This window comes from Bufo bufo, chromosome 2 (assembly GCF_905171765.1).
Source record: "Bufo bufo chromosome 2, aBufBuf1.1, whole genome shotgun sequence".
Classification (NCBI taxonomy): Eukaryota; Metazoa; Chordata; class Amphibia; order Anura; family Bufonidae; genus Bufo; species Bufo bufo.
The window spans coordinates 531,038,450-531,064,866 of NC_053390.1; the positions used below are offsets into that span (position 1 = coordinate 531,038,450).

A 26,417-nucleotide genomic window follows, 5' to 3' on the forward strand; every position below is an offset into this window, starting at 1 on the left:
TGAGGGCGCACCAACGCTTTGTAAAGTGGTAATATTACATCCCTGCCCCGCGAGTCCATGCCTCGTTTAAAGCATGACAATATCCTGGTGGCCTTAGAAACAGCTGATTGACATTGTATTGACTTAATGAGTCACTGTATTTTCACATAATTTCATAAAATAGAGAAAGGTGTAAATCAGCAAACTTCTAAATCACTTAAAATTTCAGAAAATTGCCTGCATACATCTGAAAACAAGCTATAAAAAGGTCATGGCCACTAGTGGTCTCCCTTCCACCTAAGTTGCTGTCCACTGCCTGTGGTCAAGCGAGATAAGTCCCTGATAACAGAGACCCAGGGCTGAAAGGAAGTGGGGGCATGTCAGAGCTAGCAGAGATCCTGAGCCAGATAAAATTGCTCCTACATAGCTTCTAACCATCACAGGAGCCTCCTGCCTTTAAGGCCTCTTGCACACAAACGTTTTTATTTTCCGTTTACGTTCCGTTTACGGAACCATTTATTTCAATGGATCCGCAAAAAAACGGAAGGTACTCCCTTATGCCTTCCATTACCGTATTTCCATTTTTCCATTCCGTTCAAAGATATAACGGACAAGGATAGTACTGTTCTATCAGGGGCCAGCTGTTCCGAAAACGGAATGCACACGGACGTCATCCGTATTTTTAGCGAACCGCAAAATACTGAAAAAGCCATACGGTCGTGTGCAAGAGGCCTGTGTGATTTATCCCTCCTTATCAGTATTGTGAGCTCTAGAGCTATAAACAAACATAGTGGGAAGTAAAGGAAAGGATGTAATAGCAGTACAGTGCTGGCAGAAGGGAGACGCCCCCTGCTTCTCAGTGAAGTGCAGCTGAAACAGGTAACAATATGGCTGGAAAAAAAAAAAAAAAACATATGGGAATCCCAAACATAACAGTTCCTTTACATGAGCGTGACGGATTAGGTCCGGATGCGTTCAGGGTGCATTCAGTGAAACTCGCACCATTTTGCAAGCAAGTTCAGTCAGTTTTGTCTGCAATTGCGTTCAGTATTTTTCGCATGAATGCAATGCGTTTTGATGCGTTTTTCACGCGCGTGATAAAAAACTGAAGGTTTACAAACAACATCTCCTAGCAACTATCAGTGAAAAACGCATCGCACCCGCACTTGCTTCGAGATGCAATGCGTTTTTCACTGAAGCCCCTTTCACTTCTACAAGGCCAGGGCTGCGTGAAAAACGCAGAATATAGAACATGCCGCGTTTTTCACGCAACGCAGAACTGATGCATGAAAAAAAATGCTCATTTACACAGATCTATTGAAATGAATGGGTCAGGATTCAGTGCGGGTGCTATGCGTTCACGTCACCCATTGCAGAAAATTCGCTCGTGTGAAAGGGGCCTTGTGGTCCTACAATGAAGCACGGCCTTTATGCAAACTTGTTTTTGAAAACTCAGGTACGCTAATTTTATGGGAAAAGTTTCAGGAAAACTTGTAATTTATACATTTATATCTTGCTCACTGAGCTCATTAGTAGAGTGGGCCATCTTGTCAGTAATTGATCGCGTTCTCTGGGTAATTCTGAACACATAGTTTCAGGTTTTGGTGAATCGTTTCTGACAAAACTATAAATCTGCTCAGCTTCTCCTGCTCTATAACAGCCTGTTTGTAGATTAAACTGCATTTAATGGTGACAGGTCCTCTTCTCTCTCTCTGTGGTATCTGGCACTGCTGCTGCTTGGTAGGCACAGTGCTACTGACAGTGACTGCCCCCCCTTTGGGAGGCTGTTTGGTGGGGGTGCTTGGAGTCGGACCCCCAAAATTCTGGTGTTGGTGGTCCATTCTATGGATGGGCTATTGGTGTCCTGATCCCCCAAAAAAACTTTTTTTAATTAGAGAGGTTACTGATGACAAGCTGAATGATACTAGTTGTTTCTCACAGACATGAATGGAAATATAATTTGGCTCACTGCTGTGGGCAATAGGGGGCATTACCTTTTATTATAATTGTTTGCATTTCAGAAAAAAAGAAGGGTGCACCTAAATATCAACTATAAAGTTTTTCACATGCGTTTACACTTTTTGTTATTCTATTGTTTATACTGTACTTTACAATAAAGACAGAAAAGATGCATTACAGGTACACACAGCATGTGATAAAAAATAAAAATAAAATAAAGATAAAACTGGTCTCAAACCATAAAAATCGTCAGTATAGAAAAGCAAGTCAAATATGACAACCTAAGGTTTTTTTTAAACCCCAAATAATATTTGTCTGGAAATAGAACCCAAACTAAATCACACAGCCTTCACTGAAGTTCTGTGTGAATGGGAGACTGCAATTTATTTACATAAAACCAGCACACTTGTAATCTTACCAATATAATGAGAATTCTGTCCTCCTTTTTATTGCTTAGTCATTAAACAATATCGTATAAAGGTCTTGACTAGTACCCTGGGAAAGGATGTTGTTTGTGACACTGAATAATCGTGTAAAGGAGCACAGGTGACAAAGGTTAATTGTTCCAATCCATCTGTCCCTAATGGCCTACATCATCCTTTTTCACATTGCTTGGGGAACATTTGATGGACCTTTCTATAATTGTACATAATGTTTTTTATAAGGAAGGGTGTCAGTCACTTAACTTTTGAGTAGTAAAAACCCAGCAGCAACATGAACGCTCTTATTCCAAACTCTAAAAGAATATACTGCCTGTACAGTGCCTTGAACAAGTATTCATACCCCTTGAACTATTCCACATTCTTTCACATTACACCCATAAATGTAAAAGAATTTTATTGGGATTTCATATGATAGACCACCACAAAGTATAAAGAATGTGTGAAGTGTAAAGAAAATGATACATGGTTTTCAACATTTTTAATAAATAAAAATATGGAAAGTGTGGTTTGCATTTGTATCCAGCCCCTTGTACTCTAAGACCCCTAAATAAAATCCAGTGTGACAAAAAGCCTTAAGAAGTCACCTAATTAGTAAATAGAGTCCACCTGGGTGTAATTTATTCTCAGTGTTTCTGCAGCTGCTCTGTGAAGGCCTCAGAGATTTGTTAGTGAATATTAGTAATCAAACAGCATCATGAAAACCAAGGAACACATCAGACAGATGAGGGATAAAGTTGTGGAGAAGTGTAAAGCAGGGTTAGGTTATAAAAAAAAATCCCAAGATCTGAACATCTCACGGAACACTGTTCAATCCATTAAATCCATTAGTAATTAGAGAAGCAGCCATGACGCCCATGGTCACTCTGGAGGAGCTGCAGAGATCCACAGCTCAAGTGGGAGAATCTGTCCACAGGACAACTATTAGCCGTGTACTCCACAAATATGGCCTTTATGATAGAGTGGCAAGAAGAAAGTCATTTTTGAAAATAAGCCGTAAGAAGTCAGTTTGCCACAAACCATGTAGGTCGTACAACATACACGTGGAAGATGGTGCTCTGGTCAGATGAGACCAAAGTTAGCCTTTTTGCCTAGTTCATGTGTGGCGAAAAAAAACGAACACTGCACATCAAGGTGAATACACCATCCCCAGCGTAAAACATGGTGGTGGCGGCGGCATCATGCTGTAGGGATGCTTTTCTTCAGAAGGGGCAAGGAACCTGGTCAGAGTTGATGGGAAGATGGATGGAACTAAATACAGGGCACCCTGGAGGAAAACCCGTTAGAGGCTGCAAAATATTTGAGACTGGGAGGAAGTTCACCTTCCAGCAGGACAACTAAGCATACAACCAGAGCTACAATGGAATGGTTTAGATCAAAGCATATTCATGTGTTAGAATGGCCCAGTCAAAGTCCAGACCTAAATCCCTTTGAGAATCTGTGGCAAGACTTGAAAATAGCTGCTCACAGACGCTCTCCACCCAGTCTGACTGAACTTGAACTATTTTGCAAAGAAGAATGGCCAACAATTTCAACTTCTAGATGTGCAAAATTGGTAGAGACATACCCCAAAAGACTTGGAGCTGTAATTGTAGCAAACGGTGATCCTACAAAGTACTGACTCAGGGGGGATGAATACAAATACACTCACACTTTAGATTTTTTATTTATTCACATTTTTGAAAACCATCATTTTCTTTTCAAACATACGTGCTACTTTGTGTTGGTCTACGACATAAAATCCCAATAAAATACACTTCAGTTTGAGGGTGTAAAGTGAAATAATGTGGAAAAGTTTAAGGGGTATGAATACTGGCAAATATGCTGGCAAGCCAGAATAGATGTTTGAGCTTTGGACACGACCATAATGTTACACAGTTTTTTCAACTCGTTAAAGGGATTTGGCCATCTCAGACAATGATGGAATATCACTAGGGTATGTTATCGATGTCAGATACAGTAGGTGCTGGTCCCACCTCTGAGATATGTTCCTATATCCAGAATGAGACCCCTGAAGTGAAGGAGTGCACACCGTGAATGTGCAGATTTCTCTCTGTTCACCTCTATGGAAATGCCGAAAGTAGCAGAGTGAGTGGAGAGTGTACTGCACATGCACAGCCACCTCTCCATTCTCCGCTATGAGACTGCTGGAAATAGCTGATACAGCACTTGACTACTTTCAGAACTCTCATAGCTGCACCAAAGCTTTGTAAAGTGGTAATATTACATCCCTGTCCCACGAGTCCATGTCTCGTTTAATGCATGACAATATCCTGGTGGCCTTAGAAGCTACAAGGACACCCTAATCCTCCTCTACAAGTGACTCTCCCACTGTAACTTCTGGTAGGACATATGATGCACATAGAATATTACTACTCAGATTGAACCTTATTTGCCAAGTTGATGCCCAAACACTCAGAATGTCCAAGTCAGATTGTAGTTTTTGGACATCTTAGTGTCATCTGCAAAAATAGAAATAGTGCTATTAATCCCTCAATATTATTAATAAATTATTATTAAGAATAGGAATAATTGACCACAACTCTCTGGACACAGTACAGTTTTCAATCCAATTACAAACTATACCTTCCAAGCCCATAGACCTTACTTTACCTATTGAGCGTCTATGAGGGACAGTATCAAAAGCCTTTGCAAAATCCAGAAACACTACATCCACAGCTGCCCCTCTGTCCAGGCTACTACTCACCTCCTCATAATAACAAATCAGGTTAGTCTGACAACTTCTGTCCTTGGTAAACCCATGCTGGTTATCACTTATAATATAATTTATAGTCACATATTCCTGTATATAGTCCATTAAGAGTCCTTCAAACATTTTTCCCACAACAGAGGTTAAGCTTAAAGTGGATTTACACTGGTCGACTGAGCGGCCAATTGTTGAGAAGGAAGCGTTCCTTCCAGACAGTAAGTTACTTGTTCAGTGAAGGCGACTGCTGCATTACGATCCCTTTTCCCTCATACAGAATCATGGCTTCTCAGCAGCAGATCGCTGTTTAAACCACGTGATCTGCTGCCCAGAAGCCATGATCGGTGGTGTCTGAATGATGTTTCTGTGTCACTGTATTCAAAGACTCATAGCATTTTTACTTTTCCATCTACGAAGCTGAATGAGGGCTCACTTTTTACGGGACCAGTTCTAACAGTTTTTGGTGCCAGTTTGTGTACAAGAGACTTTTGATCACTTTCTATTTTTTTGAAGAAGGAATGTAATTTTATTGCACAGCTTGCTATGGCTATGAAAATACCAATTTAATATATATTTTTTTACAGAAATAAAGCTGTAAGTAACAAAATGTGATGTTTAAAAAGGGACACTGTCACCAGGATTTCACTTACTGAGCTATTAACATCACCACATCAGTCTCCACGATTTATATTACAATAGACTAGTATTACTGCCCTGTGTCTTGTAATTGGTCTATAAAATCGCTTTTATTAATATGCTAATTACATCACTAAAAAGGAGCCCAAGGGGCTGTCCCTTTGAGCCCAGCCACGCCCATTATTTTGGAGCCCAGCACCGCCCCACTGTTAGTTTATTCACTACTCATCGCCGACGTAATGCGTTTGTTGTGCCTGAAATCTCACGCATTTCTGGGTCGAGCGAAGCTGGCGCATGCGCACTTCGTTCTGTGAGGCCGATGCCAGGACACAGCGCGGGCGCCGATATGAGTATCCACAGCGCATGCGCGAGATGTCGGGTGCAACAAACACATTACGTCGGCAATGATTAATAAAAGCGATTTTAAAGACAAATTACAAGACACAGGGCAGTAATACTAGTATATTGTAATATAAATCGTGGAGACTGATGTGATGTTAATAGGTCAGTTAGTGAAATCCAGGCGACAGTGTCCCTTTAAAGAGAAGGCTGCACTTGTAGGAGCGCTGCCTTCTCTTCAATGTTTACCAGCTCACCGTCGTTGCAACTGCAATTGAAGTGAATGGGACGGCTCTGCAGTATACAATTGAATAGGACGGAGCTCTTCCTTTGAAATGAATGGGACAGCTTAGGTGCAATTACACCTGCTCACTGCTGCTGTAGAGACGGCGAGCAGGTAAACAAGGAAGAAAAGGTAGTGCTAGTACAAGTGCGGCCTTCTCTTCAAGCAGCTGATTGGAAGCTGTGGCAATAGTCGGACTCCAGCCGATTTGATACTGATGAGTAGATACTAAGGATATGTCATCAATATAAATAAAGTGGACAACCCATTTATATGTATTTAAAAAAAAAACATTTTTAAAAAGTTAAGACTTCAACCTGCTATCTTCTAATCGTCCACATAATAGACTGCAATACCTTTGTATTGCAGTGTATTATGTCAGTTACAGTAACTATGAAAGAATGCCTGTTAGGTCGCTGCCTCAGGCAAAGCCTAGTAGGCATCCATAAATGGGAGGCATGGAGGCCATTATTAAGCCCCTAGCTGCCATGGCAAACCCTCAGCACCCAACAATCTCAATGTGGGGGGAGCAATGGGATAAAAAAGGGAGTTCACTCACTTTTTCTAACCACTTGGATGCCACTGTCAACATTATCTCTGAACACAGCTGTTCGAGCGGGGAGCCAGCTGTGTAACACTGCTGGCACCTACAAGTGTTGGCGAAAGCACACTCCTGAGCCCAGGCCATCACTGCATCATAATAGTACAGCTCTATAGGGAACTACCTTCTCATCAGAACAAATATTACGGCGCAGGATGGGAAGAGGTAAACAACTAAAAATCTATTCTATTAACCAATTTAGCCTCTTGTATGACAAACCAAAGCAATCGAGATTGGGCCTGCCAAAACTCATGCTTTAACCGAATTGTACTTTACCTATGTACAGCCTATTTAAATTTTTACCCATTATTCCATAGTGATATTATTTTATTGAAGTACAATATGCTCTGAACAAAAAACTATGAGGAGACTATAACATTTAAGTTCAGAACAGAAAATTTCAAAGAAGCAAGAGACATCCTTTCATAACCTCATCTTCAATGAGTACAACAAAATTGAAGGGCAAGCAAAGTGTTGGATTTGTACCATAACCACCGCCCAGACCAGACACTATTAAGCTGATGATCTTTCAGACAACTGGATAAACTGGATAAAGGGTGGGTTAAACAGACGCACCTCTTATAAGCCCCAGCAGACAACAGTTTGCCTCAAGGAGAGTGGAAATTGGACTTATTTAATTGAACATGGGGAAAAAAACCTTGGTGAGACTATAGAAAATATTCTTGTTCTTGCAGAATACTGACAAATTGAATGCATCAAAGTATAAACCCTGACTCGAAAGAGACACACGCACAACAAGGGTACCATCATGTTTCATGGAAAAAAAATAAAAAAAATAATGACATTTGCGTCTTTGAGCACAATTTCCTGCCAGGCTGGGAGAAAATAGTGACTTACAAACATCTTTACCGGTAGTGTTTGCTTTTGTCCACAATTATTTTAGGAAACGACCCATATGCCCCCACAACCTTTACATCAACATTATAGTCAAATTATATATATATATATATATATATATATATATATACATATATATATACACACACACACACACACACACACACACATACATATACATACATACACTCACCTAAAGAATTATTAGGAACACCTGTTCTATTTCTCATTAATGCAATTATCTAGTCAACCAATCACATGGCAGTTGCTTCAATGCATTTAGGGATGTGGTCCTGGTCAAGACAATCTCCTGAACTCCAAACTGAATGTCAGAATGGGAAAGAAAGGTGATTTAAGCAATTTTGAGCGTGGCATGGTTGTTGGTGCCAGACGGGCCGGTCTGAGTATTTCACAATCTGCTCAGTTACTGGGATTTTCACGCACAACCATTTCTAGGGTTTACAAAGAATGGTGTGAAAAGGGAAAAACATCCAGTATGCGGCAGTCCTGTGGGCAAAAATGCCTTGTGGATGCTAGAGGTCAGAGGAGAATGGTCCGACTGATTCAAGCTGATAGAAGAGCAACGTTGACTGAAATAACCACTCGTTACAAGCGAGGTATGCAGCAAAGCATTTGTGAAGCCACAACACGCACAACCTTGAGGCGGATGGGCTACAACAGCAGAAGACCCCACCGGGTACCACTCATCTCCACTACAAATAGGAAAAAGAGGCTACAATTTGCACGAGCTCACCAAAATTGGACTGTTGAAGACTGGACAAATGTTGCCTGGTCTGAGGAGTCTCGATTTCTGTTGAGACATTCAAATGGTAGAGTCCGAATTTTTGGCGTAAACAGAATGAGAACATGTATCCATCCTCTGATGGCTACTTCCAGCAGGATAATGCACCATGTAACAAAGCTCGAATCATTTCAAATTGGTTTCTTGAACATGACAATGAGTTCACTGTACTAAAATGGCCCCCACAGTCACCAGATCTCAACCCAATAGAGCATCTTTGGGATGTGGTGGAACGGGAGCTTCGTGCCCTGGATGTGCATCCCTCAAATCTCGATCAACTGCAAGATGCTATCCTATCAATATGGGCCAACATTTCTAAAGAATGCTATCAGCACCTTGTTGAATCAATGCCACGTAGAATTAAGGCAGTTTTGAAGGCAAAAGGGGGTCCAACACCGTATTAGTATGGTGTTCCTAATAATTCTTTAGGTGAGTGTATATATAATATATATATATATATATATATATATATATATATATATATATATTTACCTCTCTCTACTCCTTAGAAAAAAAAGGTTATTTCCAAATTTCTAATGTTTAATAAGCAACAAAAAGACATTCCAACGACTTCAAGAGAATCTGCCACCATAACACACTCCAATCTGCAGCCAGCATATTATAGTAAAAAATACAATGCAACAGCTCTCTGCAAACCAAATAAAGTACAACAAAGTATTCTAATGCTAATGCTATGCCCATTATGTAAATTAGAGATACTTGGCAAATACATTTTGTATAAAATTATTTCGGCCCGTTTGTGGAACCTACACTCCCTGAATTGTATGGTAGCCGTCATGGCACATAACAGGTAGAATTTAGTGTTAGGTTCCCGTCTTACAGAGATCGCCTTTACGTGCGGCAGACTGGCCCAAATAATTTTGTACAAAAGGTATTTGCCAAGCATCTCTAATTTACATAATAAGCATAGCATTAGCATTGGAATACTTTTTTATACTTTATTTGGTTTGCAGAAAGCTGTTGCATTGTATTTTTTACTTTGTGTTTTCAGCCATAGCAACATGCACCTGCGCATTGGGATGTGCTGACTGACCCCCTATTTTTCTCTGCAGCATATTATAGTACAGGAGGGGCTGAGCAGATTGATATATAATTTTGTGTGAAAGATTTGGTATAACCTGCAATATATTAATTTCCCTGCTCTTTCTATACTAAGGAGTCCTGTGGGCAGTCGTACTCAGTGATTGACACCCTGTATGAACGTGCATAGAGAGAACTGTCTGACTGATTAGGACCACCTGGAATTCTAAGCATAGAAAGAATTTAGATCAATAAACGATACTGTGTTTTTCCCATAACACTGGTTATCTTTATCTACGTTTAGGACTTGGGTGAAAATCAGATGTAGCTTTAGGTCAAATTTATGAAGAAACAGAGAGAAGGTTTCACAAACTTTAAAACACCACTGTACATGGGAAAATAATAGCCAAAATGACTGCTAGAACAATCACTCGATATCAATGACCAGTTGAAAAATGTGCAGGGATAATTAGCTCCTTTGTGCCTGATAGAATCTTTATTGCAGACATAAAAATCATCATTTGCTGGCATCTCTCTGTCATTCATAATGCAACTGACACGATGGGGAGAAAGACAAGTTATCACATGAATCTTCACAATAACGGAAAAAACACACTTTACACACTTTCACATGGGCCAATTATCCAGAACGTTATCGTGGGAACATTCGTTCCAAATAATTGGCCCTATCCTTGGCAGGTGTACAAAGGGCCTTTAGAAATAAATATGTAACCCATATGTGTATGTCCGACTGCTATTTAATATCAATGTGTATCATAACGGACAATTTCAGCCAAAACTAGAGATATCAGTTTTGAGATGAGTACAATCGCCCAAGTCATAGCCAAAGGGGTCCAGGAAATAGAACAGATGTAACTCCACTAGTAAGATTTGCAGGATAATAGAAAAAGGTGGAGCCTCAATCTTTAGGCCAAACAGTGGCTCTATGGGGATAAGATACCCAAACAATTGATTAGCAGGAAAGGAACCTCCCTAGTGATCCTCTCACCCTTAACACTTCTAGGACTGTTCAGCTGAGCACCTATGTGATCCTATTTAACTTCCATTTCTCAGATTTTGTAAGCAATTGCATCCTTAACCTAATTCTAGAATAAACTATGCTATATTATAGGAGTCACAACACATTCTAAATATGTCAGACATCCTAAACCAATCAAACATAGACGTAATATGAGAAAATATTATATCATATGCCACAAAAAAAAAGGGCCAAGACAGTACTTCCATTTTTCAATTTTTTCTTTTTTTAATAGAAAAATAGTAGTTTCCGGAGAAAATATTTACTACAGGATTACAAGTCTCCCAATCCACCCAAACATACAATAGAAAATCTAGGTCTTTGATAAAAACTACAATAAGATAAATTATGGAAATCCTTACCTCTTTTTTATATAACAAGGGCTTCTTTCTTTTGCACCTCCTTAATTTTCTCTCTAGGCCATTATACATATATCTTACACCATTTGTGAAGGCTTCAAAAGGTGAAAGTCTCTAAGCACCACCAATGAACACACTAAAATATTGTCCGATCATGAGAAATGGAACCAGTAACAATTATGCTGGTGTCCTCTGTGTTAGTAAGTTCTAAGCAAAGTACATTGTTGTATAGAAAAGTCACGCGTTAAGACTCCATGAGCAATTTCAGAAAGTTCTCTCCACACCTAAGGTCTATTTTACAGGAAGTCTACAACCAGTTTGATTGAATTCATGTGAGGCGCAGTTCCACATTAACAAAACTGCTCAGATGATGAGGAGTTCATCATTTCATGCTTTTCCAGGAGACACCCTGAATTAACTTTACAGCCCATAATCACTAAAGCCTATTGTTAAATATTCCTCCTTGACACATCATCCACCATTGCTGTAGGATTTCAAAGCCTTCTTATGTGATGTCCTCCAATGCTCTTATTTAACTTGTCGTCTTGCAAAATCAAGGGTAGGTTACACCTGAAATGTACCATGGCAGAATAAACTTTTACAAAAACATTAATTATCCAGGTTGAAGGGTGCAAGCTCAGGCAAGACGAGCACGAAGAGGTCCGCCCTTACGAAACTTACTAATACACCTATTACAATAAATGCTGTTTGAAAAAATACGGCCATTTGTTAACCCCTTTACTACATACCAACATTTAAAGTATATTACTATAAACAATTCTTTGGTTATTGAGATCTGCACACCTTCTTAAAGGTGGGTGCTCACAGAGGGATAGGTAGATATCAGAGAAATGCTATGGCACACCAAGTTGACTGTTATTCATTCTTATTTGAACACTTTGTGTCACATTACATCCATTTATATTTCAAGGCATAGCATGCGATTATGTACAACTCTACATTATCGCATTCTATGCCTTAAAATATAAATGGATGCAATGTGACACAAAGTGTTCAAATAAGAATGAATAAAACTACACTGTAATAACAGTCAACTTGGTGTGCCATAGCATTTCTCTCAGATATTACTATAAACAGGCCTAAATCTAAAAGAAACATAAAAACGTAAACATGAGTGGATTTAGCTTAGGGTACTTACACACTAGCTATTTTCATTTCCGGCATAGAGTTCCGTCCTAGGGGCTCAATACCGGAAAATAACTGACCAGGCATATCCCCATGTATTCTGAATGGAGAGCATTCCATTCAGGATGTCTTCAGTTCAGTCTTTTTGACTGTTCAGGACGGAGATAATACCGCAGCATGCTACGGTTTTATCTCCGGCCAAAAATCCGGAAAAATAAATGCCGGATCAGTTTTTCCGGATGACACCGGAAAGACGGATCCGGCATTTCAATGCATTTGTAAGAAGGATCATGATCCTGATCAGTCTTACAAATGCCATCAGTTGGCATACGTCTTGACGGAACTGCCTGCCGGATTACTTTGCCGCAAGTGTGAAAGTACCTTACTTTGTGAAAACTTGTGACTTGTAAAACACTATACAGATTTTTTTTCAAATTTTTAATTTAAATTTAACTAAAGAGGTTTTCTGCATAAATAACGGAAAAAACAACAGAGTAGGAGGTGGGCTCACACTTCCTAAGGTTGTCCATAAACTCTAGATCTGTCGGCACATAAGTGAAAACAGGCTCAAAGCAGATGAATGGACTGGAGTAGAGACATGTACTGAGAGGCAGGACTCAATGCCTGGGTTTGAAATTATCTATTTTGGTAGCCAAATTAAAAATCTAATTTAACATGTTTCCTTAGAGCTGTGTTCAGCTGTTCCTCAGTAATTCCTCCTGAAAATATATAAGGTTTGTCCCTACATGGTCTAATAATGTCAACATTGATTGAAGACTGTCGGCGTGTACAGAAAAAACTGACCTACTGACAAAGGAAATAGTGAATCAAGGTTATTTTTTCGATGCTTACTATTACCTTGCAATTTACAATGTAGATACATTGGGGGCATTTCACACACCAGTCTTCGTAAAAATCCCTCTAGAGAAACATCCAACCAATTTATTAAGAAGCACATTCCTTTTAATAAACTAGTTGCAGCTTCTGCTGTCCATATGCCAGAAGTGAAATCTACCCCAAACTTAGGAAGAGACTGGAGGACCACAACCTCTCCTAACAGCTGATCGGAAGGGGTCCCGGGTGTCGGACCACCACCAATCAGATACGGAAGATAGGTCATCAATCATTGTACTCCTGGGAAACCTCTTTAATACAACCAATATGCGCATACACATACAGCAGCTGCATAGATCATAAGGTCAGAAAGTTCAGCTCAGCACTGCAAAGAGGTAAAGTAACAAGTTTAACATGAAAAATTCCCATTCCGATCAAAGAAAATAAAAAAGGAACTACTAATAAACTAGTGCAGTCTAGTCAGCTACAATTATCGTGTCAAATTAGAATTCCTTTGAGCAATGCATTTGCTTTCATTGTAATACCATTGTTATAATATTTCATAATATAAGGGCAGAAGTGTAAAAAATGATCAGTATCACATAAAATGAATCCACACAGGAAAAAAGTGGCGAGAACAATGGGTAGGACTGTATGACAGGGCGCTGCCCTAAGATAACAGGGCCGTTTACCTTGTGCTTTTATGCTCGATGCACAGCAGCCTATAGCGCAGAAAAGGGAGTGCTGTCCGCTGCTGCCCCTCCAGTTCGGTCAGAGCCGGAGAACGTGAAATTAGAAGACAGGAGACAAAACCAGGGCTTGAGTGTGTCGCTGCTCAGACATGGGACTACAAAGTGCAGTCACAAAACCTTTATTGGTGTGACTACAATGCGTTTCGGGGTTGAACTAACCCCCTCCACGGCATTACAAGACATATAGAATATACAGCAGTGTACTGATATGTGAGGTACAAGGTATAATAGATGCAGTGTGTACAGGTATATAGTACATACAGCAGTATACTGATATGTGAGGTATGAGGTATACTAGATCCAGTGTGTACAGATATATAGTATATACAGCAGTGTACTGATATGTGAGGTACAAGGTATACATGCAGTGTGTATAGATATATAGTACATACAGCAGTGTACTGATATGTGAGGTATAATAGATCCAGTGTGTATAGATATATGGTACATACAGCAGTGTGCTGATAGGTGAGGTATGAGGTATAATAGATCCAGTGTGTATAGATATATGGTACATACAGCAGTGTGCTGATATGTGAGGTATGAGGTATAATAGATGCAGTGTGTATAGATATATAGTATATACAGCAGTGTACTGATAGGTGAGGGATGAGGTATAATAGATCCAGTGTGTATAGATATATAGTATATACAGCAGTGTACTGATATGTGAGGTATGAGGTATAATAGATGCAGTGTGTATAGATATATAGTATATACAGCAGTGTACTGATAGGTGAGGTATGAGGTATAATAGATCCAGTGTGTATAGATATATAGTATATACAGCAGTGTACTGATAGGTGAGGTATGAGGTATAATAGATCCAGTGTGTATAGATATATAGTATATACAGCAGTGTACTGATATGTGAGGTATGAGGTATAATAGATGCAGTGTGTATAGATATATAGTATATACAGCAGTGTACTGATAGGTGAGGTATGAGGTATAATAGATCCAGTGTGTATAGATATATAGTATATACAGCAGTGTACTGATATGTGAGGTATGAGGTATAATAGATGCAGTGTGTATAGATATATAGTATATACAGCAGTGTACTGATAGGTGAGGTATGAGGTATAATAGATCCAGTGTGTATAGATATATGGTACATACAGCAGTGTGCCGATAGGTGAGGTATGAGGTATAATAGATCCAGTGTGTACAGACATATAGAATATACAGCAGTGGACTGATATGTGAGGTATGAGGTATAAATTATAGCTCGTACATCACATATCAGTACACTGATGTATATAATATATAACTTTACACACTGCATCTATTATAACTCATACCTTAAGTCAGTACACTGCTCTATATAATATATATTATAGTGCATATAGATATATAAAATATATATTATAGCGCAGTGTACTGGTGTGAGAAGTACAAGGTATAATAGATGCAGTGTTTACAGATATATGTGGTCCTTTATATATTACGGTTAGGCCTCATGCACACGGCCGTTGTGCGGCCGTTCCGTGCATAGGGGACCGCAATTGCGGTCCCCAATGCACGGGCAACATCCGTTCAGCGGGCTGGACCCATTCAACTTGAATGGGTCCGTGGTCAGTCCGCTCTGCAAAAAAATATGACATGTCATTTTTTTGCGGTGCGGGACAAAAGTAGTGCTCCGGTGTTTGCGGGCCGCAATACGGCCACGTGCATGAGGCCTTATTGTGTGAGGTACATGAGTTAATAGTGGTTGTAACTGCCTGCAGTACTATATGCGAGTTAAAATAGGGAAAATAGGGAATGGGGTGCAAATGAAGAGAAAGGAGGAAGACCCACTTTTACTACTTCATTCTAGTCTCAGTGGAGAGCTCATCCCTCAGTTCTCCATGCTGTTGGGGGTTAAAGGACCTGTGAGGATGCTCTATGCCAGGGATGACCAACCTGCGGTTCTCCAGCTGTTGCAAAACTACAACTCCCAGCATGCCCAGTCTGCCTACAGCTATCAGCCTACAGCAGGGCACGGTGGGAATTGTAGTTTTACAACAGCTGGAGGGCCGCAGGTTGACCAGCCCTGCTCTATGCAGTTCCTTTACTAGATGTACAGGACCTGTGATGCTGATGTAATCACAGGTCCTGGCAGATGCTCCTATCGAACTTGAGAACTACACTATGCTCTGTGCAGTTCCTTTACTAGATGTACAGGACCTGTGAAGGTGAAGATGATGTCATCACAGGTACTGACAGATGCTCCTATCTAACCTGGGAACTACACCATTCTTTGTGCAGTTCCTTAACTAGATGTACAGGACCTGTGATGACAGCTTTCTATACTGATGATAGGGATAATAAACTGGAGCTGGACAGGAATGAGTGTAAATAGGGTGCAGGGCCTTTGGTTCACTGCAGGCCCCTTTTTCTCCATTGGCCCAAAGCAACTGCGTCGTCTGCCTCTATTGGAGGTATGCCACTGCCTGCTACTGAGCAGTGCAGCGACCAAGAGCTGGTTTTGTCACTGGTCTTCCTGATAAAATTAATCCAAATACTGATTGTGAAGAAACTAAAGAGTAGATTATTACTCAAGTACCAAAGTATTCTTTGGGACACTTCTGCTATAGTTGCCACATTTAAAGAAGATTTATCAGCTTCTACCTGTAATCTAAATGTAAAATTTTATTATACTTTGTTATTGTCTGGCTGGACTAATGTGGGAGCACTGTGACCAAGACCTTTTGAGGGGGGTTGCATCTGCTAGGTTTGCCTTTGACAGTGTACAGTTTGTCAATGCTGCAAGGTCAAAAGGGAATTTGCTTTTCATGACTGTCTATTCAGTAGAGTATGTTCACGCATCTCAGAAACCCTGCAAATTTTATGCAAATACACATTTTATGGTGTGGATTTCATTGCAGAAATGCTGCTGGTGTCACACAAATTTCATTCTTTACATTGTCTCAATCATTCACAAGTGAACGTACCGGTAACATCCTTATCACTAATTAATAAAATTACCCGTAGAGCATGTTTTGGTTAATTATCTTGTAGATTCTTATGAAATTGTTTGAAAAGCCTTGATAAGCAACTTTTTAGTTTTAGACCGCTTAATACATGTGCTAAAACAAAGCCAGGTTAGCGTACACTGGCATAACTATAGTTGTCGCAGCGGTCGCGACCGGGCCCCTAAGCCAGTGGTACTGTACTTTTCCCTTTATAAGATGCAGTGCATAATGGAAGTGCTCACTAGTCTGCAGGAGGAGGGGGAGAGAAGCGCTGCGAGCGCTGTCCAGTACTTACCCCTCCTCCTGCTCACTCTTCTCAGGGCCGCTCTGCTGTGTCCTGGCTGCCTGCAGCGTCAGGACGTACAGAGTGCACTCTGACCTGATGCTGCAGGAGGTCAGGTGACCGCAGCACAGGCCCTGATAAGAGAAGACCGCTAGGACAAGGAGAGTGGCGGCAGGAAAGGTAAGTTACTTTATTATTTTACAGTTTGATCTGAGCTCTGATATGGAGGTCTAATGGGGGGGGGTCTGAAGTGCTCTGACTCAGGGGGTCTGAAGTGCTCTGACTCAGGGGGTCTGAAGTGCTCTGATTCAGGGGGTCTGGAGAAGTCTGACTGGGGGTCTAGAGGTCTGATTGGGGGTCTAGAGGTCTAACGGGGGTCAGATATGGGGGTCTGGAGGTCTAATGGGGGTCTGATCTTAGGTCTAAAACTGGGGTCTTATATGGGGTCTGACAGAGGTCTAAAGGGGGTTTGGTCTGAGATGGGGGGATCTCATTTAGGGTTTTATATGAGGTCTAATCTGAAAGGAAGGGGGGATTTTTTTTTAGCACAGTGGACACAGTATTGGGGTTGGCAGGATGGGGTGTTGAGAAGGATGGAAAAGTAGGAAAGCAAGATGTCTGTTACACTCTGCAGGGATGAGACGCGGCTAAAAGAAGTCACCATGGCAGTCTGGTCTGACAGGAGAAGAGGAAAGAAAATATCTACATCAGAGAAGTCACTGGATGTAAGAGGTACATACAGTCCTGATCAAAAGTTTAAGACCACTTGAAAAATTGCAAAAAAATTTAGCATAGCTGGATCTTAACAAGGTTCCAAGTAGAGCTTCAACGTGCAACAAGAAGAAATGGGAGTGAGAAAATTTTTTGAGCATTCAATTTAATGAAAACAATGAATAAACTGAAACAGGCTGTTTTTCAGCTGATCAAAAGTTTAGGACCACACCTCCAAAAAAAAAACTAAACCCCCCCAAAACAGAAATCCAACTTCCAAACATGAACTCAGTAATGAGTAGCTCCGCCGTTATTGTTGATCACTTCAAAAATTCGTTTCAGCATGCTTGATGCAAGCATTTCCATGAGGTGAATGGGAACATTTCTCCAAGTGGTGAAGACGGCCGCACGAAGGACATCTACTGTCTGGAACTGTTGTCCATTTTTGTAAACTTCCCTTGCCATCCATCCCCAAAGGTTCTCAATTGGATTTAGATCAGGGGAACACGGAGGATGGACCAAAAGAGTGAGGTTATTCTCCTGGAAGAAGTCCCTTGTCCTGCGGGCATTGTGTACTGTAGCGTTGTCCTGTTGAAAAACCCAGTCGTTACCACACAGACGAGGGCCCTCAGTCATGAGGAATGATCTCTGCAACATCTGGACATAGCCAGCGTCCGTTTGACGCCCCTGCACTTCCTGAAGCTCCATTGTTCCACTGAAGGAAAAAGCACACCAGACCATTATGGCGCCCCCTCCACTGTGGCGCGTAGAAAACATCTCAGGTGGGATCTGCTTGTCATGCCAGTAACGTTGGAAACCATCAGGACCATCAAGGTTAAAAAAATTTCTCATCAGAGAATAAAACTTTCTTCCACCTTTGAATGCCCCATGTTTGGTGCTCTCTTGCAAAGTCCAAACGAGCAGTTCTGTGGCGTTCAAGAAGACGAGGTCTTTGAAGACGTTTTTTGTTTTTGAAGCCCATCAGTCTCAGATAACATCTGATGGTTATGGGGATGCAGTCAGCACCAGTAAGGGCCTTAATTTGGGTCGAGGATCGTCCAGTGTTATGACGGACAGCCAATTGGATCCTCCGGCTCAGTGCTGGTGAAATTTTTTTGGGTCTTCCACTTGACTTTTTTGTTCCATAACCCTCAGGATCATTTAAGAAATTCCATATGACTGTCTTACTGCGTCCCACCTCAGCAGCGATGGCGCGCTGTGAGAGACCCTGCTTATGCAGTTCAACAACCCGACCACGTTCAAAAAGGGAGAGTTTTTTTACCTTTGCCATCACAACGTGTGACTACCTGACAGAAAATGACAATGAATCCACATCTTTGCACAGATTTGGCCTTTTAAAAAAGGCATGTGGTCCTAAAATTTGGATCAGCTGAAAAACAGCCTGTTTCAGTTTAATCGTTATTTTCAATTAATTGAATGCTCAAAAAATGTTTTGTCTCACTCTCATTTCTTCTTGTTGCATGTTGAAGCTCTACTTGGAACCTTGTTAAGATCCAACAATGTAAAATATGATTTTTTGCCATTTTTCAAGTGGTCTTAAACTTTTGATCAGGACTGTATGTGGCGCTGTATTACCCTGTATGTTCTGTAGCGCTGTATGGAATGTTTTCCAAGTATGTCTTTAAAGGGGTTGTCAGTTTTTTTTTTTTTTTGTATGAGCGCTGCCTTCTCTGCTCTGTTTACTTGCTCATCACTGCAAATGCTACGGCGAGCAGGTGAACAGAACAGATAAAGAAGCTCTCATATGAGCGCTGCCCTCTCTTCAAATAGATGATCGTCGGGGGTGCCGGAGGACCCCGGCTGATCTGATATTAATGACCTATCCTGAGGTCATCAGTAGTAAAAGGAGGACAACCCCTTTAACAGTAGGACTGGAGGGAAGGGTCCGGGGGGGCATTTCAATATTTGCCTTGGGCTGAAGAAAAGGTGCACCAGCGCTGAGTGAAGGGGGGGGGGGGGGGGAAGAAGCCCAAGCTGAACGCCCCTGTTAACGTATAAGGTTTAGGTAAAGAATTTATAACCCTTTACTGTCATTTTAATATCTTTCAGTTATTTGTGACCGTACTACACATTTCTATCTAGGGATACTTTATCCCACAATTAATGAAACTGTAATATTCAAGAATAGAAATTACACATCCTTCCTGCTTCTGCAAACCTAGAGAAGTTTTCCCATAAAGAACACTAATCTATCCACGGGATACGAAATGAGCATCTTATTATTAGGGTCCCGACAACTGGGGACCCACAGCGATCAAAAGAACAGAGGTCCCCACCTGCTCATGTGAATGGAGTGCTTCATTCACTTCAAAAGGACTCATGTGCACTACTGATCCATTCACATAGGGAATCCAGAACCTCCATTCTTGTGAATGCTGAGGATCCCAGCTGTTGGACCCCCAGTGATCAGCCACTAGTGGATATGGATTACATCTTCATTGTAGGAAAGCCCATTTAAAGCGAATCTGTCACCCTGATTTTGGACTATTATCTACAGTAATACATGCATAGTACTGCACATAAGGAGTCCAGGTCACTATTTTTTATTTTCTTTATTGCCTAGTTCTCCTGCTGTCAGCATTCAAAGCAGCACTGAAATACACAGTCAGGACTGCTGTGCTGTTCTATCATAATGGAGAGGACTCATGTGCGCATGCACACCAGTCCTGACAATGTATTTCAACTTATCTTTTAGCGCTGACAGTGGAGGAATGGTGGTCAGTAGGAAAATAAAATAGTGATCTGGAATCCATATCGGCAGTACTAATCTATTACTGTAGATAATGGTCCGAAATCGGGGTGACAGATTCCCTTTCAAAACTGCCAGGTCAAGATCACGCCAAGCTAATTTTCAGCGTAAGCCATTTTTGTGTGTACTTGACTAATAACAGTATTCATGCTCACAATGTCATCTGTATGTAGAGTCTTCAACTTATGCACAAAAATATCAGCCTCACAAGGATGTGGAGTTGGAGCAAAGGCTTCACACTTGGACTTTGGACTTTCATTATCTAATATCTCAGGCATCTAGGGGTGATGTAAGCATCACTGGTGGTCTAGGTCAGTAAGGAGTTAATGCCAGCATTAATGGTGAATTAGTGTGTGTCTATAGTGTTATTCACTTCCCCAGGCTCCAGTGACATCTACTCTTATACAGGAAGCTGACTGTGATGTGCGAATCGCTTTTGGCTTCCTATTACTTCCCGTCGCTGAACAAAAAGATTGGAACAAAGACGCATAGAGAAGGCTCTGAATATATAACATAACATATTTTTAACACCAGATATGCTATAATGTAGTGATATAATTAAATGTCCCTTTACAATGACCGAGAATCGGCCAGATAATCGCTAACAAGAGTTTATAGAAATGCTCGTTATTTATTATCTTTTGGTGTAAAGGTGCCACTGATTACCCGATGAACGAGCGAAATGCTCATTTACCTGGTAAGATGATCATTTGTGCGGACACCAAAATCTTTGTTTTCTGGCAGCAGATCGGGTCTTCTAAACACACTCTGCTGCTGGCAAACAATTATTCAATATGGGGAGGAGTGATGGCATTAGTGATCATTCCTCCCCATAATGTGAAAGAGATCACTACATGTAATAGAAACAGTCTCCTTCACTGACGAGCAGGCACGTGCCAGGAAGGAACATTTTCTTCCCGACAATCACCTGTTAAATTGTTCATTGAAAAGGGGCCTTAAGACCTAAGCATGCTTTATCATCCAGGTAATAGCAGCCCACAATTAAAGGTGGTCTGCAATCCTTTACAAGAGCTCAGGGGCTGCATATACAGCCAGCGTGGATTTTACACATTTGTCCATACAGTTGGTTGCTCACTGCATTCAACGCTACATAAAACTCTTCATAAAGTCTATAGAAAATGAATTGTGATAATAAAATGATCACACTATCCACTGCTCAAAAATAATTCTCATAACATCTTCCTGAGAAGCATATAAAAATGCCAAAAGGTAATTTAAAAAATCATGATTTCGCAAAAAGATTTGTAAAAATAAGTGAATAAGCACAGGGCTAAGTGACATAGGAAAATTGATAAAAGGACATATGTAGAAATGAACAACACATTGTGTGACTTTTTGAAAAACTTTTCAAATTAAACCCCAAAAAGCTTCACCTGACAATAAAAAAATAATATTACATTCAGTGGGACTAACCTTCTATGTCCATGGCATCTCTCAGTATTTGCAATTTTTTCTTCTTTTCTCTAATCCTTTCCAATGCACTTGAAATTGCAACAGAGGTTGGAACTTCTGGGCCATGTTTTGCTTGGTCCATTTTCTGCCTGCCAAAAATATCAGTTGCATCACTTAACTGCCTGAGATCCTTCATTTTCGCCATGGTTGTAACTCGACCATTCAAAGTTTCCGATACATTCCGTTTGTAAGGGTTTACAGCAGACAACCTTCTTTCTGTGCCCTGGCTGGACATAGACGATACATCGAATGATGAGGCCCAATTTTTTTTCCTTTGACTGCGTTCACTGACTTTCCTTTCTAAATGGTTAGATTGGAGATAGTCATAAGCACAACGTGATTTTGCTATATCCTCATATGTGGAGCCAAGTTCCAATGATGGAAAACTGTCATCTTCATCTTGAAGATCCTTGAATGCAAGAAAACCCATGGACTTGCTGAGGCCTCGGTTAAGAAAGTTCTGCTGTGAAACGGTGTTAGCACTGACATCACATTCTATGGAACTTCCTGAAAATTTAAGGGTAACACGTCTTGTTAAATTAAGGCAATATTTCATGTATTTTCAGCATGAAAAAAAACATTTACCAGTGCTTTATAAAAAAATTTTTTTAAATTGTAGCATGCTTTAGGTAGGACATACAGAAAATGCGTGTTTCCAGTCTTTTGACAATATGAGTGTATAGTCCTTGGAGTACAAGTGATGCATTTTTTGATATTTGCAAGATCTCAGGTTTACCCAACTGTATTGCTCTTAAAGTGAAAATTAGCATGACAACAAAAAAATTGCATTGAGCAGTGGAAGGAGCTGCTATTAGTAAAAAAAAAAAGTGGGTTGTATTTCTCACATTCTTTTTGCATTTTGATTACCTTGAAGACAAGCTCATCGGTGTAACTGGCTCCTATTTTTTTGTCTTCTGTGCAAAAAGACCTCTGCGGACTTTGTAGTAATGTCAGCAACAAACCACATCCTGAAACTGCTTCTGTATATCAGTGTCAGTATAGTCTTCAATTTCCACCTAAAATATAGCCACACTTCCTTGGGAACATCTGGATGATTTGTTCCCTTGCAGTTCCCACAGGTTTAAAAATACTTTCTAATTTATTATACACAATTAAAAATTGTGCATTCATATACAAAGATAGCTATTATTGTTTTTGTTGTATTGATCAACTAGTATTTCCTATAGCTCCGATTCTCATGTCTGAATTATTGATGTGTATTCTGACCTGACCACTGGTTCAGTGACCTGAGGTATGTCTCTAGCAGACTAATACAGAACTGACCTTACTGTGAAATAGAAGTAAAATCACTTTGCATATAGTTAGATCCGAATATACAGAATTGTCTTTAATCCAAAAGTAAGAGTTGAAGGATTGTTAAACATTACAGTCCATTAGATATACACTCATTGACAAAAACATATAATGCACCCAGATAGAAATGCTGGATTGCCACAAAACTCGAGATGAAGTCTAAAGTCAGGTAAATGATTACAGGTGGTCTGATTAGGCTCTCAGAGGTCACCTTTCGGTTGGTACCACTTGGTAAGAGATCACAGACTGCTAAACATGGGTCTATGATGCATTCAAATACATTTTCTCCACTTGACAGACTTTGAAAGGGGCTCATCTCATTGGACTAAGAGAAGCAGGATGGTCGCTGCCATGAATTGCCCGCAATCTAGGCTGTTCAGACCTAGCTATTAGGAGGTGTTGGAAGCAATGGTTATGTGAGGGTACGTACACATGGAGAACAGCCTTCAGACAGACCACCAGTAGAGAGGATCATTTGATTCGCCAACAAGCACAAGCAGTTCTCGCGGTTTTGTTGTCCACCATTCAGACACAGGTAGCACCATTATTACACACCCCTGCCATTTGCAGGTGCTTAGCAGAAGGAAATTTGGTATCACTGTGTCTATTACGTGTCCTGCTATTGACAACTAGCCACCATCTCCTTCGTTTGTAGACGTGTCATGAACGGGAAACCTGGACTGCTACAGACTGAAACTGTATCGTCTTGAGAGGTGAATCCAGGTTCTGTTTGTGATACCGTAATGGTCAGGTCCGAGTATGGAGGTCTTGTGGGGGGTGCTTCAATCTTGCCTTTGTTGTGAGCGGCACACTGCCCCAATTGTTGGTGTGATTATCTAGGGAGCTACTGTATACGACACTCGATTACTCCTAGTAGTGACACAAGGGACACTAACAGCTCAGTGATATGTGCAGGACATCCTGTGGCCACATGTGTTGCCTGTCATTGCAGATCTTTCAATTGGTATTTTTCAGCAAGATAATGCTCTCGTGCACACAGCAAGGGTTTCCCATGAATATCTCCACCAGATTGTAACACTTCCTTGGCCTGCCTGGTCACCAAATTTATCACCAATCAAGCATTAATGGGACCAACTGGGATGCTAGCTTTAGCAACCTATGAGTGAGCAGGAACTACAAGCCTAACTACAACATCTGTGGGCAAATGTGCTGCAGGATACCATAAGGAACCTGTATGCCTCCATGGCCAAGCGTATCTCATCTTTAATCCAGGGTAGATTGTAATCAACTACTTATATTATCATTACATTTACACATAAATGTTTTATTAGATTTCAACAACTCATCTCATACATAAATTGGACTTCCAACTACTACAGATTCTTGTAATTGCATCGTTATGGTTTTGCTACTAAAATTCAAAATTTATTACTAAAATTTAGATTTTAATTATTTTGTTAGTATTTAGTAAATCTACCTTTGGCTTTCAACACTGCCTGAAACCTTCTGAGCATGCTCTCAATCAAATTCAAGCATGTCTCAACTGAAATCTCTTCCCAGGTCTCTTCTACACATTCCCAATGTTGGTCCATACTGGCCGACTCACTTGGGTACGATTACAGCTTTTTCTTCAACTCTACCCACAAATGTTCAATTGGGTTGAGGTCTGAGGATTGTGGGGGCCAATCCAGCACCTCTACTTCATTGTCATTGCATCATTTCTTCGCCAATCTCAACGTATGCTTCGGGTCGTTGTCCTTTTCATACGAGTGTGCGAAGTAACTCATCTTGTACGGAAGGATACTGACATATAGCTCAGCATTGAGACCGCCATTGATCCTGTTCAAGTATCCAATTCCTTATCAGACTTCCTCTACAGAACCTGACAGTTACTTCAATTTCTTGATCCGTTCGCACCCTTTTCCTTTGTTTCGTCCAGACCCATTTGCACCCATCAGAGCCCAGTCTCTTGACTTTTGTATCATTGCTCCAAATCACCCATTTCCAATCTTCTACCGTCCAATGTTCATACTTTTTTGCAAACTCGAGCTGATGCTTCTTAGGACGATATTGCAGTCGAGGCTTCTTCACCTTTTTTTTTTTTTAGCCCACCTTTTCAGACTTGCGTAATGGGCATCGTATTTTGCTTGTATGGTCGTCTGTGATCTCACTATTACGAAGCATGATGATAGCCAAGATGATAGCCACCTCCACTGCCATGTTTGTCGCACCATAACTGATAGAGCTTGTGATGAGCCGACTTGTTGACTCCGCTATTTTACCTGGATGTCCACCTCTTGGCTTTGGAATGGATGGATGGACTTCATTTCATATTCTTCCAACTGTCCTGGCACTCACATGATACAGTTTGGCAATTTTCTTGGCCAAGATACCGCCATCGATGAGCTGGATGATGCCGTTTCTCTTTTCTTGGGAAATCAACTTCATGGCTGCTCTTGGATTTGAACCAGTGACCTTTCGCTTGGGAACCAACCTAATAACACACTGAGCTATTAGGGAATGTGAGAACAGATTTTAATTTGTAGTATACAAGAAGAAAAAGATTGTTTCAGCACCAGGAGCAAAACAGTAACAATGCAGTTACATGACAAGAATCTGCATAACTAATCATATGCTAAATAATTGCGTCCAATTCATGTATGGGATAGCCAAGAAGATGGTCTATGAAATGTTGGTAGTCTCACCCAGCAGTAGTGGATGGTGAGATATGGAGCCTGAAAGTTGAAAGTTCAACACATTGTTACCCTTTTGCTCATCAGTGTATATGGCAACAGGGGCACTGTGGTATCTGGAAAAACTAAAACAGATGCTGGCTGACAGAAGTAGGGGAACACTTTTTTCTTCCTCTGCTGGGATTTAGACTCCCTGTTGGCAGTAATAAAAGGTGGGAAAATAGATTGCTAAACGGATGTCTAATTGGGCCCTCTGTCTGTGCATAAGAGTTCATGTGACATAATGTGAATGGAATGAAAGTTTCCTTGATAAATTCAAGGGCCACAATCGAGGGCCCTCATAATATATTAGGTTGACCACCAGTGATATAAACAATGGATGCTCTTATTTTGGTTGTCGGCTACATGAATTCATCTGCATGGTAATTATGTATATTAGATAAGTGAATATATCCATACACAAATGGCACTGGATATAGC

The 26,417-nt window shown here is 40.7% G+C and overlaps 1 protein-coding gene across 8 annotated transcripts in view; it reads right to left on the reverse strand.

The window, feature by feature from the left end:
* PTPN13 (protein tyrosine phosphatase non-receptor type 13) overlaps nucleotides 1-26,417 on the reverse strand; it is a 266,849-nt gene that overhangs the window by 117,073 nt on the left and 123,359 nt on the right. For 6 of the 8 annotated variants that reach the window (XM_040417978.1, XM_040417982.1, XM_040417977.1 and 3 more), the window contains exon 7: nucleotides 21,931-22,476. The exons of the other annotated variants lie outside the window; for them this stretch is intronic. In XM_040417978.1, coding sequence (XP_040273912.1) covers nucleotides 21,931-22,476 — 546 coding nt within the window. The remainder of the gene's footprint in view (nucleotides 1-21,930; nucleotides 22,477-26,417) is intronic. 8 annotated transcript variants of the gene reach the window in all.